The sequence below is a fragment of the Euprymna scolopes genome, chromosome 19 (genome assembly GCF_053919585.1).
Source record: "Euprymna scolopes isolate OS-2025 chromosome 19, ASM5391958v1, whole genome shotgun sequence".
NCBI lineage: Eukaryota > Metazoa > Mollusca > Cephalopoda > Sepiida > Sepiolidae > Euprymna > Euprymna scolopes.
Window position 1 is genome coordinate 73,012,140 of NC_136500.1, and position 14,719 is coordinate 73,026,858.

Consider the following 14,719-nt stretch of genomic DNA (forward strand, 5'->3'; position numbering starts at 1 on the left):
TATTTTCCCTATATTTTATTTACTGTGTATTCTTTGCGCCAAAAGATGCATTCTCGCCTGCTCGTACACATTTTGCAAACAAAACAGAAAAAAGGAGAGGGGGAGGTCTGCGAGCAGGAGGAGAAAGAAGGGACAGATACTGTGAACGAAGGGTGGAAGAGGAAAGAGAAAAGAAAGCTCATGGACGAGAAAGAGAGGAGAGAGAAAAGATAGAGAGAACTAAATCGTATATATAGAGAGATAAACTGTATAGAGAAAGAGAGAAATAGATCGTATAGAGAGAGAGGACTGAAAAAAGTTGTCAACAGTCAGTGGAGCTTCGTGCTTCAAAGCGACAAGACGTAAGTCAGCGAAAGTCGGGGTGGCGAAACTAGCGAAAGGCGACGGCAGCGTGATAGCGGCGCGGCGGAGGTAAATATCAACGACACAAGCCGATGTTGGCGGCGACGGCAAAATCTGTTTTGATCAGCGGTCCAAGTTAGAATATTGACTGAAGAAAAGAATGAACCGAGCGAAGGAAGGATCAAAGGAGCAGCGAAATATTTACTATAAATCAAGGGCTTCGATGAGCTTCAGAAACAAATACTTGGAGCAATTAACACACACGTGCGTAATGAATCGTAAACAATCAGAAACAGACAGAAATCTGAAAACTAACCTGCGTGCGCGTAATCAAATGTAAACAATTTACAGGAAAGAAATATATATAAAAAAAGAGACGAAAGAAAGGTCACATTTCAAAGGACATTAAGTGAGTTTTTCAACCAAAACTTTCATTTCTCCAACCTCTCTCTCTCTCTCTCTCTCTCTCTCTCTCTCTCTCTCTCTCTCTCTCTCTCTTACCCTAGAACCTGTATCTAATTGAGCAGACGATTTCTTGTCTTCTATGTGAACATTGACTGTTGATATATTTTTCTCTCGGTAGAATTTGAATCATTAAATCATTTCATTTAGTTAGACATATTTAATTTTCTTTTCTTAAATTGAGTTTTATTTTACTTTATATAAATAAAAGTTTGTTAATTTTTCGACGATACTTGTCCTCGTTATTTCTCATGTGATTTCGTTTCCAGTATATTTCATTTCATTGTTGTCTTCGGAACGGTTATTCCATTCCCATAACAACGCATTATCAAGGAACCTGGGAAACTTTATTTTTTTGTATATTTCGTTACGTCACCCATCTCTACCGTCCCCAGTAGGGCTGGGATACGTCGTAACAATCTATATATATATAAAAATGTAATTTTGGTTCGTTAAAAGTGAATAAAACCATATTTCTACGTTACCAATTTAATTTAAATTTTCAGAAATTCTATTTTTAAAGTCAAGGAATGTTTGCATGTTATTAAAATAATTTAACATTGCGAATTATAAAAATATTAAATTAAATAAAAAATATTTTTCGTAACTGCGAGATTATCGCCATTTTATTTCCGGTAAAAATTAGCCTTTCACTTATTGAGATAAGTATTATTTGTATTAATTTTTATGATACTCATGTAGAGAGTGATCCGTGCTGAAATAATGTTATTATTTAAAAAGTCATTCTTAACATGGGGAGGGGAGGATGTTTTGTACCTATTCTGTACTTTAACCTTACAATTGAACTAAAAAAAAAAACATATCGTAAAACTTTGATTAAACGTGGAAATATGATTTAAAAAATAGCGCGGATCGCTCTCTGCATTAGCACCATTTTTATTTATTGCGGACTATTATTCTCATCTTTATTAGTTGTTGTTTCACGACTTTTCGGCCAACTATTCCTCTGACCTTCATGAAAATAAGTAAGTACGTGAGAAATTATTTTTTCCTTTTATAAATGTTCAGTAACTTTTTCCTTTTATTATTCTTAAAGAGTAAAACTTTTCTTATTCATTAAAAGAGTTAAGTCTACGTAAATAAATAAATGTTTGTACACGTGACAAATTATCAATAAATGGTTCAGTTACTTTTTTTTTTAAATTATTTATGAAAAGAGTTAACATGCTTAATTTCTATACTTATAGGTTTTTGGAATTTTTTTCCACTGGATTATTATTGATTGGACACTAATTAAACAGATTATTAAAAAAAAAAAATTAAAAAGAAATCATTATTTCGACATTTGAAAGTGGTGCTCACTTTTTAGTTACAACGTTCTGATAAATCAGTCACCCATTTTGTAAGCAATAAAAACGCGGTATATCAAAACCATAGAAAGTAAAAATAATATGAGCCTCTACCACATTTGTAAGTCAGAAATATATTTGTTCCTCAAAGAAAAAAAAAACAGATTGAACATGACTTTTTTTTTATTGTTTTTATGAAAATAAAGTTTCGAGTTTTTAAAATGTTTTTTTTTTACTTATTTAGTTAAAAATCAGTTTGTGGGTGTTTTTTTTTTAAATTGTTTTATGAAAGGTGAGTTTTTTTGGGTTTTTTTCAAAACTTTTGGGTTTTTAAAAAATTTTTTTAAAAGTATTATAAATTTCACTAACATGCTGGAGAAATGTTTAATAATTTGGTATTTTTTTAGATTAGGTCCACCTCCACAATTTTCCTTTCAATGATGACATTTATAGGTTTCCGAGTATGCTGAACACGCAAATCACATTGAAATTTTGCGGAAATAAATAGTTGTATTATGCATTGTATTCTTCAGCGGCCATCTTTTTACGTGCACACGTTCCATAAACAAATACACGCACGTAAAAAAGATGGCCGCCAAAGATTACAATGCATAATACAACTTTTTATATCTTGATAACTACTTATTTCTGAAAAATTTCAATGCGATTTTCATATTCTGCATAGTCGAAAACCATTTCAAGTCGTCATTTAAAAGAAAATTGAGGAGGTGGACCTAATCTAAAAATTTACCAATAATTTTTAATCCCGTACGCCTGTACGGGATTAAGTTTGCTTCGTCAACATGCGACCATTTTATATCTCCCAAAGACACTTCCGTATTTAGAAAAAAAAAAAAAAAAATGAGTGACCGATTTACCAGAACGTGGTAACTAAAAAGTGAGTACCCCTTTCAAATGTTGAAATGATTTTTTTTTTTTCAATTTTTTTTCATAATCTGGTTAGTGTTCAATCAATAATAATCCAGTGAAAAAATTTCAAAAAACCTATCAGTATAGAAACTCCACCACGTAAGTAAATAAATAAAAAATGTTACGTGCGCATGCGTTAGCCTTGACTAGGGGGGGTACTAAGAGAACGACCATTAAATAATTCTGCGGGTCGCCATGGAACTCAACGCCCAAGGAGTACCAAAATAGTTTTCATGATCTGAAGAAATTTTTTTTTCGAAAAGTGGGTGATCACTTTTCCATGTAAATTTAACTTAAAATGTGCACCCACTTTCTGGCCACCTGAGGAAGGGGCATTTATTTTCGTGTTTATTGGCTTAAAGGTTTTTTGACAAGGCAGTTTGGTACGCGAATGCATATTTAACAGTTTTCGTTTATGCTCACGCATAGCATAAACAAAGGCTACGTCTGTGAAATGGAAAATAGTCCCAGAGTTCAGGGGTTAATACCATGCAAAAGAAATCAAACAAAAAAATTTTAGCCAAGAAACACACAGAAAAAAGAAAAAAAAAATAGCATCCATTTTTTTTCTATCGAATTCATTTGCTGTTTTTATTGAAAACTGTTTTCCCCCGGATTTTTGATATAATTTTCCATTAAGAGTTATGCGTCTCACGTTTGTAAATAACAAAATTTTTTTTGTAGATTTTGGTGTGCTAAAAACGAATCTGCAAACCGTTTCCGTCGCAAAAAAATAGTTTTTATGATAATGAAGGAATTACTTTTTCGAAAAAGTGTCGATCACTTTTCCATGTAAATTTAACTTAAAATGAGCACCCACTTTCTAGCCACCTGAGAGAGGGGGGATTTTTTCCGATGTTTATTGGCTAAACAGCTTTCGTTTATGCTCATGCATAGCGTAAACGAAGGCTACGGCTGTGAAATGGAAAATAGTCCCAGAGTTCAGGGGTTATTACCATGCAAAAGAAATCAAACAAAAAACTTTTTAGCCAAGAAACACAGAAAAATGCCCCTCTCTCAGGTGGCCAGAAAGTGGGTGCTCATTCTAAGTTAAATTTAGATTGAAAAGTGATCACCCACTTTTCGAAAAAGTAATTTCATGAATATCATGAAAACTTTCTTTTTGCTACGGAAACGCTTTGCAGATTCGTTATTAGCACACCGAAATCTACAATAAAATATTTCGTTATATATGAACGTGAAACGGGCCTTAAAGTAAAATAATACCAGATTTTTTGGAGCAGATTTGCCGTTTAGTTGTACAAATATCCTCAAACCAGGTAATCACTAAAAGGGACTTTTAAAAGTCGTCACCTGTATCGAGCAAAAGTTTAAAACCACCGATTATATGCCAGCCTACGTCATGGTAACATATATTGAGTGAGTTCCTAACAGTATTTTGTATAGTTTTTTAGTTTAAACTCATTTTCCCAAAATTTCCCCAAACTTAACGTGTTCGATACAGTCTGCCGCCATTTGTATTTTCCAGATATACCGATAAACATTGAATGTTTTTGAACCGATTATACATAACATAAAAACACTAAAATCTTATCCAGTTAGGTAGAACACTTACTTTTCTTGCCTTTGATAACATTTATTTGTTATATATTTATTTTTGACAACTTCTTTGTATCTGTATTTAGTAATACAAACCCTTTTCATTTAATGTAACGTTTAGTCGGCTCGAAAAACAGTGTTTATCGGGGTATTTCAAAGCTACAAATGGCGGTGGACACTGTTGATTACTTTAAGTTAGAGAAAGTGAGTTAAAACTAAAAAAACTATACAAAATACTGTCAGAAACCCACCGATTATGCCAGCCTATGGCATGGTAACATATATTCGGTGAGTTTCAGACACTGTTTTGTATAGTTTTTAGTTTTCAACTTACTTTCCCAAACTTAACGTATTCAACAGAGTCCGCGACCATTTCTGTTTTTTGAGCCAATTAAACATTTTACATTACCTAAAAACACTAAACAATGATCCAATTAGGTAGAAACGTAACTTACCTTACCTTTGCTTTCATTTATTTGTTTTTGGACAACTTTTTAGAATCTGTGTATAGTAACCCCTCCCCTCCCCCCACCATCAACCAAATATTAATTACTAACTCACATTTTTGTGAAACAAAAAAAAAAAAAAAAAGCATTTAGCGTTTCAACATTTTTGCTACGTTCGGCTTCATCCACTGATTGTTGGTCAAGTCCAAACCATGAATGATTGACAGAAACTCCCGAGGATCCAGATCAAATTCTGCAAGAGTACCATTTTTTTTCATTTTCGCCTTCTTTTTCACTTTTTGCAGTGGATTGCTGTACTAATATAAGAAACATGCATTTTCTCTTTTTTTAAATTTTTCCATTACACCAAATTGAGCCACTGCAACGCGTAGCAGGGTACAGCTAGTATATATATATGTGTGTGTGTGTGTGTGTGTGTGTGTGTGTGTGTGTGTGTGTGTGTGTGTGTGTGTGTGTGTGTGTGAAAAAGACTACAACTGAAGGGTTTTGAACTTAAATAGATTCTTTATTTTGGATGATATTTTCCTGTAATTTTAACACAATCTGACTAAGACATTCGGAAATTAAAAAAAGAAAAAAAGAAATTGAAACAATTTTTATTCATGAAAAATAATCTCTTTTAAATGTGGCACATTTTCAGCTTCGCATATCTGTGCTCTTTTCAAACCATTATTCATGACAGATGAATTACGATTTAACTCCCTTATTTCGTTCCTGATGTTTTTCTTCAATTCCTGCAGGGTTTGGGGTTTGTAAACATTTCTTTAAGATTTGAATTGTGTTGTGTCTTAGCCTATCTCTTACATGAAAATGCCGTTGATAAGCTCCTTGATTCAAAACAATTGACCCCTGATTTTGGTAAAACCATTTCACAACTTACGTTGTTCAATGCTATACTTATCGATAATTAATTTTTGGACCTCCTGCATATATATATATATATATATATATATATATATATATATATATATATATATATGCTAAACTACGCGTGATTTGTTTGGTCAGTATGTTATATTAGCTATGGAATTCATGTATGAGCGTGACACTTGTGACGTAAAGAAAATAGGGTTTTTTTTTTTTTTGACATAACAAAAACATTTCTATGAAAGTATATTAAAATGAAAAATCATGGACGGATCACTCAAACATGAAAAAAAAAATCCTCCCTATTCGTGTAAAGTTACCTTTTTTCCGAATAATCGCTCAAAAATCGAAAATTAAACATGATTTTCGTACGAATCAAACGCAGACGAAAGTCATTTAGCAGCAAAAACGCACATGAATCTACCGATGAGAAATATAAGAATGAAAAACCCATATTGGAATCCTTCAACCAAGTTATAGAAACTTAAAATCTAAAAAAAAATAATTAATAAAACCTGAAGCAAAAACATAAAAACTAAATAAATAAAATAAAATAAAACTAATATTGAAACAGATTAGTAAATGTGTCAACAAATTCACCGTTCTCACACAACTATTTTGTATCTATAAACGTAAACAAAAAATAAAAAAAGAAGGAACGAAGGAAAAGGGATAGATAGAGAGTTATAGTAGTAGTCTTGGCTTTACTACAATTGTTCTTATTTTGTCAACGGGTTAAAGTTGTTTAGTTGTAAGAAAATAGCGACAGTATAGTTGTAATAAAAAAATAGTTGCACCCCCCCCACTCTTCCCATGTTAAATAATAATTTCGAAATAATAACGTTAATATTTCAGTGCGCAGGTCAAAATCTGCAAAAGAAGCGATTTGTGTTTATTTATTTACGTTGTTATGGGTTAATGTTTATGCGCGCATGTGCAACCGGATGTCGTAAACCGGAAAGTGAGTTACATTACTCGTTACAAGGTCATTTGAGTTTTATATATATATATATATATATATATATATATATATAACTACTTCATTTACTCACATAAACCTAATATACGAAAGTATAGATTTATGCGTAAACTTTAAGTATTTACTTCAAAAGTGCTCAATACGTAGGTAGAGCTAGTTAGTAATTTATAAAATATATATGGCGATTAAGCTACACTGAATATTCTGCGTTTCATCCACTATAGGATTCGTCAGGCTTATGCGCAAATTCTGTGGTTTCTTCTTGTTTTTATATATGTTGAGGATTTCTAGTTAGCCAATCATATATATATAGTGTTTTTAGAACTTTAAAAGAATTCAGTAATTAAAATTCATAGTTAGAAAACATTCATCATTATCAACTTCTGCAGTTTACGGACCATGCTGAAATTATTTATTGTATGAAGCGGAAGAGGTAAACACGATTTTTAATGTTATCATATAGTAAACATGTTTTCAAATTGAAAATTAGACATTAGTTTTCTCTTCTGAAAGGGTGAGAGGAAGTTGATCTTTGTAGTGCTCTGGAGAACTCCTTAATTTTATAAGAGCTCAATATTCTAGACAGAGCAGATAGTAATCCAATAGTTAAGTCACTTGGTTTTAGTGGGGCTCTGGATCATTGCTTGGGCAAGTGTGTTTTATCCATAGTGTTCAATATCTTACATGGAGCAGATAGTAACTGAAAAGCAGGATTATATATGAAAAAAAAAAGAAATTTCTGTTCTAGAGGGAAGGTGGATTGGTTTTAGTAGTGCTTTACAGGGTGCAGCAATAAATTTGTCGCCCCAAACAAAACAACACTGCAGCTTTATTTTAAAACTTTTATTGAAAAAAAATCAATTCATGTAACTTGATTATATAGTAGAGCTGACATCTATTCAGCCTCAATCACTGCTTTGATACGGATTTGGATTGGGAGCATGCCTTTTCCACAAGCGCCAGCAGGAGCTTGGCGGATGGTAGTGATCAGGGTGACTTTAGTGTTGTGGGAGGTCATGTTGGTGATGTTCTCGACGTAGGACCAAACAAAGTAGTCCAGTGGATTCAGGTCAGGGAGGAGGAGTAGGACTTTTGACCTGTGGGCTGGCGCCAAGTCCTGCTGCCACACCCTGGGTCTGCTAGCGGCCACCTGATTGCACCAGGGGATCATCACACTCTTCAGCACATCAAGGTACACTTTAGTGCTGACTTTCAAGCCGACTTCAAAAATGTGAGGTGGAATGATGTGGCCCTCACTTGAAACCACACCAAAGACCATAACCGTGGATCATCCAATGCATTCCTCAAGCATTCAACCGTCTGGATTTGCATTTTAAGTTACTGGCAATGATCCTGTTCTCATAATTTGGATCGATAGAGAGCATGAGTTGTACACTGACACATCTCCGATCTTGCTTGTTGAACATTGTGTCACTTTCAGACATGATAGAAGGCTTCTATCACTCTTGGGATTTGTATACAACTGGCCAACTAGTAGATGGTTTGCACTCCCCTCCTCAAACCGGTTTTCATCAAACGGAAATGGAATCATATCGTCTTTTCTAGGACGACACTTTTCTCGTTTCACCCTATAGATGCACAAATGTTGTACACATTATTTAACATCTATTTTGTTTTTTTTAATGGTCCGGACAATACTGGGTAGCCCTCCTAGTTATATATATTTTTATGCTTGTAATCATTCATTTTTATGCATTCCTTATATTTCTCTCTTTCTCTCTCACTCTCTCTCTCACTCTCTCTCTCACACATTCTCTCTCATATTCATTTCTCTTTCTACCCCCTATCCCCCCAGCAACTTAATTATATGTTTCCTTCTTGATAATAATCTTTCATGTTTCTCTATCTTTCTCTCTCACTCTGTTGCCCCGCCCTTTTCTCCCTCTCTCTTTTTGTCTGTCTTCTCTCTCTCCATCTCTTCGCTTTATCTTCTTTTTCTCCCTCTAGTTTTTTCCTCTTTTTTCACTTCCTCCTTCTCCTCTGCATTCTCTTTCCAAATGCCATTTTATTACTTCATGACATCATAAAAGATCTGATCTGATCTGATGATAAAATATGTTAAAATTACATTTTTATTTTTTAAATATATCTAAAAATCTTGCCCTTCGGGCCGGGATTAAAGTGTAGTATCTGTTCTGCAGATGCTCCACTTAAGGTAATTTTTCCCAGTTAATGGAGGGGAAACCCTCTATATTGGGACAATTACTATTTTGGGACCCAACCAGTGCCCTTTCCCCCTTTTTTTCGGGGAGCTGGTTTAACCCTACTTTAAAAACGACCTCGTGTCACATTTTGCTTTGGTGGGAAAGAAATAAATACTAATTTATAAAAAGTTTTACTAATGGATAGATAGTTAATATATTGCGGGAAGTAATACTGGAGTCTAAAAGACACTTATTAAAATGTATTTATTTATTAATTAATTTATTTTTTATCTGATATTAATGTATCATCATTAATATCAGGTAGTTTTATGATTTATGTATCTTTTATGTATCAAAGCTTATATATTGAGGTGGCTTGGTTACATTGAAAAAAGTTAAGAGCATGCATAAAATAATTATAAAGAGGAATTCATCTTATTGTGATATAAAAGGATATGCTTACAATTAACTATAAGTATGAGAGGTCAATTTGTAAATTTTTCCTGGACTGATATTATCCGCCTGATAATAAGCGACCTGGACCTTGGATTAACTCCCAAGGAGGCCGTCCTTTCAGCAAATGCTGAATTGCCATTCGATGAATATATTCGCTTATGTTATGGGCCTCTTGATGCCATATTATTGAGAACTGCAATGGCTTTTCATTTTCATTGATTTTCAAAAGTCTCTCTTCTTTGCTTAATCTCTTTTCCCTATTCACGTTCTCTCTCTCTCTCTCTCTCTCTCTCTCTCTCTCTCTCTTTCTCTTTCTCTCTCTCTTCCCCTCTGCCCTACTCTAAACAACCCTGCTGACCACTTCCACAAACTCCCAAACCTTATTATGCATAATTGCAGCAAACTAAAACAAGAGAAAACCCAGAACATCAACTTCTAACATAGATCCCCACTACAAGGTTTCCCTCTCTAACATCAGGGGTCTACATTCCAACCTTCCAGAGGTTGAAATCTAATTACAGGAGACCAAACCTGACCTGTTATTCTTGTGCAAAACTAGCATTAGCGCAACTGTTTCCTTAGACGATTTCTCCATCAAAGGTTATTCGAACTTTACATTCAAACTCGACCCTCAAGATCGCTATGGATATGAAATATGTGCATACATTGGCGATAGCTTTCCCTGTGGCAGGGATATCTCCAAAAATGGCCTTGAACTCCTCTACATGTGCTTCTGAGTAAAACTTACTCACAGCACAGCATTTAGATTTGCCTTTTACCATCCCCACAACCATAGAGTTGCTGTCTTTGAGAGCATCGCTGAGAAAATTAATCTTACTCTGTCTGCTCATCACTTATGACTAGAGCTATGACAATAGCATTTTCTTTTCATTGTTTTGACTCTCAAGTATATATCCGACACAGTTAGACACAGTTAATCAACCGAGAACCACATGACTCTATATGAAAGCATATAAGATATCAGCGGATACACACTCAAGAGTCAAAACAATGAAAAGAATATGCTGTTGTCCTAGCCCTAATTATAACCTATGACACACCCTCCAAGGAATTCCAACAGAAAGTGAACAGCCAGTCGTGGTATACTCCTAAATGTGCTGTTGCACACAGAAACCACTATTTCAATTGCTTTCAACGAAATATATGTTTTAAAACTAAAGTTGACTTTAGGACAACCAGCAACAACTACATAAGGGTTATAGCTAACGCAAGAGAGTCAAATGCTTAGTCCATCATAATCCAAAGCAAAAGAACATGAGTTTTGGCGAATAACACAAGGTCTTGAATAGTGCATGTCTTCTATCCCAACCATTATCAATGGCCTGAGATGATATTGTCAGCATCCGACAAAGTCAAACCCTTTTCTAAGAACTTTGCACCATAAGCAACACTGTGCTATCATGGCCACCTACTGCCTGAATTTCCTGAAAGACCAAAATAAATCTGAGCATGATGTTGCCAACTAACTCCCATTCTTGCAAAGCTATTGAAACACTGCCTAAATGAGAAATGCTTCTCAACGCCATGGAAAACCTTGTCAGTCTGGCCAATATTTTAAAAATACTGGAGATTGGTCTTCTGCATCTCAGTACAAACCAATTAGTCTTCCGTTTTTCATGAGTAATTTACTCGAATCTGTCAACCACCTAAGCAAAAACAGCCTACTCAGTAACAAACAATACGATTTCCATCCTGCAAAATCTTTAAAAACTTCACATAGGATCAGTGAATCTATCAGTGGTTTTCCTCTCTAGAGCAATAGCTCTTGACATATCAAAGGCATTTGATAGGATTTGGCATAAAGGTGTGCTTAATAAGATTTCCAGCTACGGAATATCTGGAAATGTCCTCTCAATGATTGAATCCTTTCTCTCTGAGAGGTTTATACAAGAAGTCAATGGGCAGAATCTCAAAGCTCAAAGTATCAATGCTGGCATGCCGCAAGGACCCATCCTGGGCCAAACTCTCTTCAATGATCTCCCAAATCACATTCTAAGATCATTTGTCAACATATGCACAAATGACACTACCATCTATGGCAACATTTCAAAGGCCAACAATAACCAATATCTTTCTTAGACTCTCAGCATGTGGTGCAATGAGGTAAAAGATTGCTGGATAATTTTGATGCATCCTAAACTAAACTTCTATCTTTTCACCACCAGCGCTCTTATCCCCACTTGACCCCAAATGAAATGAATAGTTCTCGTCTCAAGGAAGCATCCTGCTTCAACAAACTTCTGGGATTAACTTTCACTCCTGACCTGAAATGGAAGACTTTTATCAAATCTGTTGCCAAGGTTGCTGGAAAAATGGTTGAATCATTCTACCGCACCAGAAGGTATCTCACTCTCGATGCAATTTTCTACCTGTATAAGAGCCAAATACGTTCTAAAATGGAGTACTGTTGCCATATAAGGGGAGGAGCTTTTTATCTTGACAATGTGCAAAATAAGCTTCGAAACCTAGTAGGTGATGTCCTTTTTCCTTACAGAAGAGACATTGCGAGTTTATTTCTGCTTTATTGTTATTTTCATGGCAAGTACTCGACCGAGCTTCAATTTATGGTTCTCCCTGTGAAACATTCACAACACTCATTAAGCTACAACTACTGTCAACAATTTTCCCCACTCTCTGCCTTAATCTAAATGCAAATTCTATGAACAAAGTTAGTTTCCTAGAACCACCTGCCTGTGGAACTCTGTACTATGGACATGCTTTCCAGCTGACTACTGCATGATTGCTTTCAAGTCTAATGTGAACAAGTTTTTATTGAGCTGTCTCCTTAAATATTAAAATTCTACCCAAATTTCCACTACCGATCATTACACTGTTGTCTCACTCACCATCTTACACTCATCAACCCTTAACCTCAAGTGGCCTTCATAAGTGGTGTCTCCCTTGTAAAACACACACACACTTTTCTTCTTCTTTGGCCAATAACTAACCCTCTGAAATGTCTGGCTGTTTGATTCATTGAATATGAGAGGAGGTTACGATATTATGTGTACGCCTTACTAAGAGGACCAAAGGTTTTAACTGTTGAAGGTCATCGGTGCTAATAACTTTTTATTTATTGTTTTTAATTTAATTTTAATTATATATATATATATATATATATATATATATATATATATATATATATATATATATATATATATATATATATATATATATATAACTACTTCATTTACTCACATAAAATTAATATACGAAAGTATAAGTTTAGGCATAAACTTTAAGTATTTACTTCAAAAGTGCTCAATACGTAAGTAGAGCTAGTTAGTAAGTTATAAATAACTAATAATAAATAATAATAATAATAAATAAATAATATAAATAATAAGTATATATATATATATACTTATTATTTATATTATTTATTTATTATTATTATACTTTATATATATATGTGTGTGTGTGTGTGTTTGAGAGAGAGAGAGAGAGAGAAAGAGAGAAAGAGAGAGAGAGAGAGAGAGAGAGGAGGGGTGAAAGAGACAATGTGTATGTGTATATTAAAGGGAGGGAAAGGGACCAAAAGCTTTAACTGTTGAAAAGTTACCTTTGTTAATAATTTTTTATTTATTTTTTTAAATTTAATTTTACTTTTTAAATGTGTGTGTGTGTGTGCGTGTGCGTGTGTGTGTGTGTGTGTGTGTGTGTGTGTGTGTGTGTGTGTGTGTGTGTGTGTGTGTGTGTGACAAAAATATTAGAGGGAAGGAAAAAGATCAAAGGTTTTAACTGCTGAAGATCATCCTTGCTAATAACTTTTTCATTTTTTATTTTTTTGTAATTTTAGTGATTTATTTAGTATTTTCTTTTTCTTCATGTATCACAGATCATGGCTCATCCGTCCCCTCTGTATTTGCACCGTTTCACCATCGTTCTTTGCAGTATAGTATCTATAGTAAGTTGCAATTACTTGCTATAGGAACACTGCTTATACAGAGCGGGTAGTTTTAGCCACTATACCTGTGTGTGTGTGTGTATAAATAAAAACATAAACACATCATATTTCTATATAAAATCATATAATACCATAAAAATATTCTTTCACAAAGGGCCAAAACAGATAAATCAGATGACTGAACCAAGCGTTATTTCGTGGAGTCAGATACTTCCTTCATCAACAAACACTTCCCAGAATGCAATACAAAATAACATTCGAAGAACAACCACTGAAACCATCTTATGCGAGTTTGGTAAGTTTTTTTTGTTTTTTTTTTTTTTCATTCATATGTCTATAATTAATACATAAGATATGGGCATTATCCGTTTGTTTTTCTTCTTTTTTTCACCCTAACAAGTCATATCGCCATTTAAATGTAAGAGGCTTACTAATTGAATGAAATTATATATAAACTTTATAAATATTAATTCTTTAATATTTATAATATACTTTAATTTTACCATCTTGGATCATTTTGGTAAATTTAACTGTAATTTATATATATATATATATATATATATATATATATATATATATATATATAAATATATATGTATATATATATATATATATATATATATATATATATATATATATATATATATATATATATATATATATATATATAAGGATGTATAATAAACTGAAATAAAATGAAACATTAAAATAATAGAAGGGTCACCAGGTAGCAATGGCTCCTAAAACATTAAAAAAAAAATGTGTAGAAGAGGCATTGGAGAAATACGTAATATTATAATAAAACATTTTTATACAAGAAAACGGATGTAAAATTTCAGTAATAAAAATAGTCATAGTTCAATATGTGCTTAAGTAAAATGAATAGTAGTTACAAATCGAAGTGTTCATTATGTGCATATTCGAGTATTTGGCAGCGTGGCATTGTGTATGTGTGTGCCTTACCTTTGTTTTTGCAGTACGTACATATATGTGCATGGTATGTGAGTCACTGAGTCTTTTCGGTTAATCATCGGGATGGGGTGTTGAGTAGACTTTCTGGTTCCTTCGTTCAGTTCACGTGCGACTGATATAGTCTGAATCTTTTGGCTAGTTGTCTTCTTGCTTTAAAGAAGTTCCTAACTTCGCACCGGCTTGTTACATTTGGGGGAGAAGAGAATACTTCAATTGCTGAAAATAATTTGTTTTAACACCTTTATGTTAAAAGTTATTAACTTTGGAAAGTGAGGAGGAAA

The 14,719-nt window shown here is 33.7% G+C and overlaps 1 protein-coding gene across 1 annotated transcript in view; it reads left to right on the plus strand.

Moving 5' to 3' along the window:
* Window positions 1-14,719, plus strand: part of LOC145303666 (uncharacterized) — a 47,103-nt gene that overhangs the window by 8,498 nt on the left and 23,886 nt on the right. The window contains exon 2 of the mRNA XM_080145268.1: window positions 13,621-13,761. Within this exon, the coding sequence (XP_080001394.1) occupies window positions 13,641-13,761 (121 nt within the window). The 5' untranslated portion in view covers window positions 13,621-13,640. The remainder of the gene's footprint in view (window positions 1-13,620; window positions 13,762-14,719) is intronic.